Genomic DNA, 8,619 nt, shown 5'->3' with positions numbered 1-8,619 from the left:
CACTTGTATTAGCATTTGAAACCTCTTTATCGAGATCAAATTTTTATACTATGCTTATTACCATAATGCCTGAGTAGCATAATACATGTGGGCCCAGAAATCTCTCAGGAACAGGAAAATAGCATTACCTTCAACTTACAGGCAAGCAGAGGTCCATATGTTTTAGGCTCTCTGTGCTCAGCTTTCATCTTTTGACAAATCTTGCCCCTTCATTTGGACCCTGCGATGCTGAGCACAGACACACATGATCAAAGTGCTCTTCTTGGATGCAGAAGCTGCAGTACGGAAAGCGAGGAAGAGAGATGACAACTCACGTAACAGAAACCACCACTGAACTCGTATCTTCTGCCCCAGGCTATAGGTGGTAGGCATCACAGCCTCCTTTTCTGCCAGCTGCTTCTATATGGAACTGGACCCACCAGGCCTGCCTTAGGAGCATCTGCTAGATGAGGTTCCCTGGATGAGGGAGCAGCTGCCCTGAGGGACCTGAGCTATTCTGAACTGCTCGGCACTTACCCTGGAGCACATACTGTGCCGTGAGATTGTCCATGTGGTGGCCATGAACTAGAAAATGTTCCGATGCTTATATATGTTTACCTCATGTTTGTAGATGGTGTATTTTGAAATGGCTTTATTCAGCCAGCAACTGTGATTAGCAGCAGGAGGTCAGTTTTGTCAAAAACAGCACTTTGTCCATTACTTCCACTTCTTCACATTTTATTTTTGTTTTCATCACATTTCTCCCAGGGAAAAAAAAAAAGAAAAAAAAAGTATTTTACATTCCCTTAACAGAGAGGTCCAGCCAGTTAGTGGTTTATATACTCGGTCTATTGACTTTATGAGTCTGCTTCTTAGATTTCAGAAAGATTTACAATTTTTCCCTCACATCTTGAAGACTGCATGAACTGACTGATATTCTTTTCCTTCCTATAATCTCGAATAGTCTATATTCCTGAGGTTTTGTTAATAAAGCTGTACATGGGTAGAATGTAACCTTAAGATCAAATGGAGATTACACAATTTTACCACTTACCTATACATCTCTTTAGCAGAATTATATATAAGGGAACAATCAGTCTTTAACTTTACTTCAATTTCAGGCTCAAAAAATAAAAGACCATGCTGCTAACACTTATTTGTCAGCTGAAGTAACTTTCCATGCTTTGGAAAATAAGACTTTTAGCCCTAAGGAAAGGATCCTTCAGTGAAGGAATAATGGCTCATGCTAAATGTCTTTGGGATAAAAAATTACCACACTAATAACATTAATCACCGGTTGTTCCATGACACCTTTCAAGTACCACTCTCCTTGCAGCAGAAACTAACAGCTATGAGAATGATGACCAGGTTTCCATTTCAGTGTCCCCAAAGCATATGGTAGCTCAGGGATGAAGCCCAATGAAATAATGAAGACTTCCTTGGAGGTAGAGAACAAACGGGAACACAAGTCCATGGCTGAGCATCCAATGGTGCTGTTCTCAAAGGCCTGATGTACGTGAATCCTCTAAGCTTGGGCATTCAAGGCAGAACTGCTCCCTCTTTTGCAGAGTCTGTTTTAAGGACAGCCTCATCTGCTATGTTTGGATTATGAAGCAAAGTCCCGGCATAAACTACAACATCAAGACTGACTATGCTTACCAGCATAGCATTAAGGTCAAAAGCAGAGGTGCCAGTGTGAGGTAGGACTGAGCTGGGTGGAGTTCTGAGGAGTACAGAATGGAATTTAGATGTGTGAAGTGGACATCTGTAAGATTTTGTCATCTAACTCCATTTGATGTCTAAACTTAGTCTTCTTAGGCCATTTATTCAAAGCTTGGTTTCTGGATTTCTAGCTGGAAAATCCATGGAATTTCAGGTGATATAAATTATGAGTATGCAGTGTGTGCGTACAGATGTTATACATGTCTATAGTTCTCTTTTTAATAGCACACAAAATAAAAGCATAAAAATGGGAATTTTCTTCCCCCCCCAAAAGCCACCAGTGCAACTTTGTGATTTGTTGCATCTGTAATACATGGATAATGATGTCTTGCTTTTGACAGATGAAAATTATAATAAAAATCCAAATGAGACCCACTTAGCCTAACCCTGAACAAGGCTGACGTATGGAAAAATCAGACTTACCTTTCTGACCTTCTTTGTAAAGTTTCTGGCTCAGTCACTTCCCATTTTTTTTCCTAGCTAATTTTACTAATAGGAAGACCTGCAGGTAAAGGAAATTATTTTTATGCCTACAACACACTCATGAATCCTCATCTTTACATTAGAAAAAAGATAAGAACTCTGCATTAATTAATGTATATTCTAAAAAGAGCTCTGGAAGTTCTTGAGAAACATTGTTCTCTATCTCTCTAGGAAAGTGTTTCCCTATATGGTTGGAGATACACTAGAAACACACCTAAATAAAGTTGGAAGGTAATTTTTTTAAGCATCATCAGAAATGTTCACGAGCCTCTGATTTTTTAAGCTATCAATAGTTCTTTAGCTACTTATGTACTAAAGGCAGGGTTTTAACTGTGCTCTTTAGATCTGAAATAATGAAAGATTTAAGGAAGATGGAGAATCTCCTCAGAGGTGTACAGAGAAAGGACAAGGGACAACAGACCTAAGTTGCAGAATTCTAACTAGATATATAGGAGGGAAAAATCACTTACAAAGGTTGTAAAATACTATCCAAATACAAATTGCTCAGAGAGAATGTGAACTCTCCATCTTTGGAGATACTTAGAACTCCATCAAGTGTGTCTCTGAGCAATTAACAGGGTAAGTTTCTGGCTGGACTAGATGATCTCCAGAGATTCCTTCCAACCTAAATTTTTGCAGGATTCTATGATTATGACTCTTCCACATTCATGTGAATCAGGTGATGTCACTGTATGAGCTCATATCAGTCCCTTGATGTCATTAGTATAAATCCCATGGAGGTGATTTCTGTTCCTATTATATATATGTCAGTCCTGACAGAGACTGAAAATTTTTAGATCAGAACATTATGTTTGCTGAACTTCTCAAAACATGACCGTAATCATATGTTAAATGCTTATTGCATTAATTGGGGTTTTTTGGAAAGTTTACCTAATACAGCTTGATAATGACGTTCCTAATTTTTAGTGGCAAATGTAGCTTTATAACTAATATAACTAGTGCCACCTGCACTATGGAGAGTTTCAGCATTTTTGACTTATCTAGATGGCCTCTCACTCAAGTGGAATTACTCTGGAAGTGTCTTGGAATATGTATATCAGTTATATGCAGCTTGTATGTATTTCTTCTTTGGTGAAACGAAAAATTTAATTATATGAAAAAAATGCAAATTGCTGCCAACTGTGTTAACTGTGAGAGAGATGCATTATCTTCTAACATAAATTGTCAGTGAATTGAAGAAAAGACGTTTTGGAAGCTGATCTGATTACTGTCAGGGAAAGTGCTCAAACTCAATTGTTGGCAAATGTCCAGTACCCATCACTGAACGATCATCACCTCATCATTCAGCCTTCTCAACTGACATGCAAAACAACATCCAAATATTCATTGCACATCTGTGCTGGACAGATTATGCATTAGCAATTCAAATCAATTCAATGTACAGGCAGTTTCTGTAAAGGCGTCTGTTTGGGTGAGATGCCGTGTTGTCTGGGATGGATAATAAGGCAACTCTGTCTAATCTTGGAGAACAATCAGCCCATCTTGAGAAGGTGACTGACTACGTATGCTCTTGCCCTGACAGCACTAGAACAATGGCCCCATAATGCACTTGACTCAGCTGGTAATAAAATCTACTTTTGATTAGCAGCCATGGCTTGTGTCAATCACTGCATGATGTACCATTGTCCTCTGGTCCTGAACACAGTTTATTTACAGGGAAACAAAAGCTTTTTGGATATGGCTGCTGCCCAGAGATTGCAAAATAGATTGAGCTGTCAGCCTCACACACAAGATGAAGATTAATGAGTTGTGCAGACAATAAATATGAAGCAATGACCATAAATATGCTAATAGGTATTATCCATATACACTATAATTGCTACAAAAATTAAAAAGTAGTGTGAAGGAAATAGGTCACAGGGTGACAGATAGATAATCTTGGATGCTGAGGATCTTTGATTCAGTCAGATTCTCTACAGGTTTATTTCCTTCAATTAGACCCTTCAAAAGAGTAATTGTTTAAAAGCTGTTTGAATAATCTCTTTTGAAACAGAGGTTTATGGGAAAATGTTTATGAAAAAGTGACTTCAATGGACATGTTATTGGAATGAAAAAAGTGGCTACCAAAAGCAGGCTATGCAGAGATTAACATCTGTAATCATCTGCCCAACTTCACCATGTGGAAAATATCTCAAAGTGGCACACTAGTGATGACTTCAAGGAAATTACGAGAGAGACACATCAGTTTATACCCATAGATACAAGTGAGCAAGGTCATTCTTGAGCAAAGTATAGAAGAGTTGCATGCACATCTGGTTTTTTTGGTTGTTCTGGTATTTTCAGCTAGTGTGCTTTTTTTTTTTAAAACTGAAGAAGGGAGCTCAAATTTTTAGAGTTCTTCCAATCAAGCCTCTGGTTTTTGTAGTTCTTTTCAAAGAGCACGCAGTCTAGACAGTGTATGATTTTTGATACTTTAGAGTTTAATTTGAACCTGAAACTCAGAGTGCTAAACATCAAACTATGTTAACTACATGTATAAATGCTTCAGCACCTAAGGCTACTGAAATTGTAGTGAAGCTGAAAATAAAGGCAGTCATAACTCTTGGTCTTCATGGCTTTGACTCTCAGTTCTCTGAGGCTTAAAACGCCACTGGATGATTTTCAGGTCAGCTCACACCACCCATCTCCTCTTCTTAGATTTTTAGCTTCTGGAGCAGAGAAATTACTCAGATACTCTTCCACATCCAATTTACTGTTATGATGTCAGGCACAGTGATACAAATTAGTTGTTTCCTCCTTCTTTCCATACTTCAACTAGAAGTTGTATCAGTCCAGACTGCCTGGACTTTTGACAAACAGTCCACAAGGATTAAGAGCTGCCTTAGTACTACCATGTCGGGTTCCCAGCAAACTCAGATGGACATCAACTACATTTGCCTAACATCTTGGAAGTTTCAGTTTCTAATCAGAAATACCAGTAAAACAAAGCAGGGAATTAAAAAAAAAAAAAAAAGGTAGAGGACCATTTAGGAAAACATCTCCCACAAAGCTGGCAGATGAGAGAGGAGAAGCATGTCTTTGTGAATGATTCAGTGGAGGGAGAGGACCTCTGGAAGCTGGGGGCTCAGGGATTGAGTGCTTGTCCCAACTACTTCAGTAGTGACATTGTCTCTTTTTAAACTGGATGCTGCGATGTTAGTCATATCATGTGTTGCCAGGGCACAGTGAGGTCCTGTCCTACCACCCCAAGCAAGGTGAGCACACCAGACCCAGAGATGATAGGCTGAACCAAAAGTACAAATAATCAGTCAAGTTTGTAGCGTTGACACTGAACTTGAGCCAAGAGTGTGCCCAGGTTACCAAGAAGGCCAACAGCATCCTGGCCTGTGTCACAAATAGCGTGGCCAGCAAGGCATGATTGTCCCCCTGTACTCAGCACTGGTGAAGCCACACCCCAAATACTGTGTTCAGTTTTTGGCCCCTCACTACAAGAAGGACATTGAGTTGGTGGACCATGTCCAGAGGAGGACAACAAAGCTGGTCAAGGGTCTGAAGAACAAGTCTTATGAGCAGCGGCTGAGAAAACTAGGATTGTTTAGCCTGGAAAAGAGGAGGCTGAGAGCAGACCTTATCATTCTCTACAACTACCTGAAAGGAGGTTGAAGTTGACTGTTGGATTTGATGATTTGCCCTGAGGCACTTTGTTTGCTATAAAACTTTTATCTAATTTTAACTATTTTTAGTCGAGCAACTGTGTGTATCCATTATGAGTTGTGGTTTAGGATTAAGTAAAAGGTCATCACATATAGTCTCTGCAGTTTCATGAAACCTTCATTTCCTGTATCTTTGACAGACTTTATCATAATTTCCTGAAACACTGTTTGGAGTAATAAATAAATTATATTAACAAAGCACCGAAGTGTTTTAGCAGTCCTGAAAGAAGGATCTGCAGCAATATGTACAAAGAAAGTGACATTTTGGGGTTTGTTGTCACTTTAAAGAAGGCCTATAACATTAATTCTCCTATTTTTATATGGAATATAACTTGCATTTAAACAGCAATTTTAGATATTTATAACATTAAGTAATTCAAAATGACAGATGAGAGACTGGAGAAATCATAGGGATAAAGATGTCATAATAACAGAAGTCCTAATATAAGCAGAGTAGAAAATAAAACCACAAAACATTAGAATTAAAGAAAACTAAGATATATGAATTGAAGAAAAATTGAATGAAAGAGTTAAAAAACCAGCGTTGCTCCTCGTTACACAGGCCACATATCCCACTGCTCAGATAAAGAGGCGACAGAATAAGAGATGAACAGACTTTGTATCCTTTGTTCCACAACCCATCAGATGTTAGACAGATGTTACACAACCATGAAAATGCTATAGTCTTAGTTATGTGTACCCCCCGCTTTGAAGGCCGTCCCTGTGGTGGTGTGACCTAACCAAATATTCCTCTTTACCGAAGCAAGGAGGCCCACGGATTTTTAAACCGCCTTATTTAAACTACTGGTTAAGAAATACTGCAATATAGGAGCATGTGTGCCGTTTACAAAGGCCTGTTCATTAAAGGTGGAGGCTCTGCTTTAGCAGGATTTGCATGAGGAAGAACAAAACATTTGTGTCAACCTGCTCATATGACACAAGTTCCTTCCCTGACACTTCCTTCCACAAAGCAATTAATTTCAACCATCCATTGTTAACTGAGTTCTGATTTCCAGCCCTCTGTTAGAGCAGTTATTTTCAGGGGTAGATGTACTGCAGGTGAATTCTACACTCAAGCAGAATTCTACACTCAAGCAGCAGTTTTTACACGACCAATATTTTGGTGCTTTTTAATCTATTGTCTTTGCTCAGAACTGTATCGACTCTTAAAATGACGGACTATCTTCTGCAGGTGCATTTCAGAACAATACAATGCGATGCAAAAGAATAAAGAAGCAAAAAAGCCACATCGGTAGCCAATCAGTGATTGATGTGCTACTGATTTGTTTTAGTATCACAAGAAGAAATCGGTTCCTTTTCCTAAACTTTATCCTGATAACAGCAACAAAAAAGTATGTTCCAAAGTTCAGTTTCATTTCCTGGATAAGGATCAGTTTCAGTTTCTTTTCTTTCTGGTCATGGTAGTAGTTTCATTTCTTCGCTGTGAGCTAGACAGTCTATAAAAAGATTGGCTGACCCTCACAGTGCTTCAGTGGATTCCACAATTCCACATCGTCAGACGGGAAAATGTCTGACTACAATGTCCAAAAGGCTGGTTTCACTTCCTCCGGGATCGCAGGAGGATCGCGTGCTTCATCGATGATGTCTCAAGAAGCAAAATCGTCTGGGGGAGGTGTGCATTCTGGAGGCCCTACTGCTACTCTCCAAGAATTTGGTAGGAGCAGTTTTGTGTGTGTGTGGTTTTCTGGCTTAGTGCCTAGGGCCAGTTTATTTTTCCTTGACAATAAGGTTACAGAGTAATCTCTCTGTATTGAACTGAAGACAAAAGATTTTACTGCACATTGTGAGTGTGATGCTATTAAGGGTGTTTTCTGTGTATGTACATATGCATGAATGTAGACATACATATGCAGTATTCATGAGCTTCAGGACAGTGTTTATTTGATGTTTGTGCTCTCTCCATTGTGCTAGGAATCATCAATAATATGGAAAGTCATGGTAGAAATAAGCAATGGTACACTTATGCAAGAACATGATCTGTGTACCTACATTTCATATAAATTACCGGATTCCCCTTGCTCTTTACTCACACACATCCATACAGGGAGGACCCATAAAACCTTATGCAAACGCTACAGCAAAGAGAAATTAGCTTCAGTCAAAGAGCTGAATTCACGAAGGTAATATATGCACATCTTTGACAGCATCTAAGTACTAAAATTAGGCATAGCTGGCTTCCACATGAGCTAACTCTGCAGGTGTTTGCTTTTCTGTTGCATGCACAAAGCAGTCCCTGACCTGCCGACTCTAAGCAGCTTGGTAGTTGTTTAACCCCAAACCCCGTGGGATTCATGCACAAGGCATTCTCCCTGCCAGCCTGTCTGTGTGACCTGATTCAGCAGGTGTGACTCCACAGAAGAGAGTGCCGCCTGCAATCCTGCTCTACCCAGCAGCACACTGGCCAGACAGCTCACTGACCTGGGATAAAGGCTTCAAAACCCTTTCTGCCTTAGGGGTCTTGGGCCCACATCTCCCATGTGTCAGGAGTGTGCTAATCAGCAGGCTGGTGGCGAATCTCTTCCATATTGGGTCAACCACCGGCCTAATCCAGCTAGAAGTCTGCTGAAGGATGGAGGTGAACCTGAGGCTTTCCACCCATAAAAAAGGCTGACTGGCCAGGTAAGCTGGCCGGGGTCCAGATTTGGGGCATGTTTTAATAGTAAAAAATGTGATAATCTTGACTGAGAGGAAGTAAGTTATTTTTTGATACAGTATCATAGAATCATAGAATTGTCAGGGT

At 39.8% G+C, this 8,619-nt stretch overlaps 1 protein-coding gene across 1 annotated transcript; it reads left to right on the top strand.

Annotated features, from left to right (window-relative positions):
• Positions 1-7,385: 7,385 nt before the first annotated feature.
• On the top strand, positions 7,386-7,533 carry LOC104277949 (interferon alpha-inducible protein 6-like; the record flags this gene model as incomplete). The annotated part of the gene is made up of 1 exon (XM_009874767.1): positions 7,386-7,533. A coding segment is annotated over exon 1 (148 nt), but the record flags the coding sequence as incomplete, so codon positions are not given.
• Between the last annotated feature and the right edge of the window lie 1,086 nt (positions 7,534-8,619).

Source organism: Apaloderma vittatum, unplaced genomic scaffold (assembly GCF_000703405.1).
Source record: "Apaloderma vittatum isolate BGI_N311 unplaced genomic scaffold, ASM70340v1 scaffold15308, whole genome shotgun sequence".
Lineage (NCBI taxonomy): Eukaryota > Metazoa > Chordata > Aves > Trogoniformes > Trogonidae > Apaloderma > Apaloderma vittatum.
The sequence above is the reverse complement of the archived record's forward strand: the minus strand, read 5'-3'. Positions and strand labels throughout refer to the sequence as shown.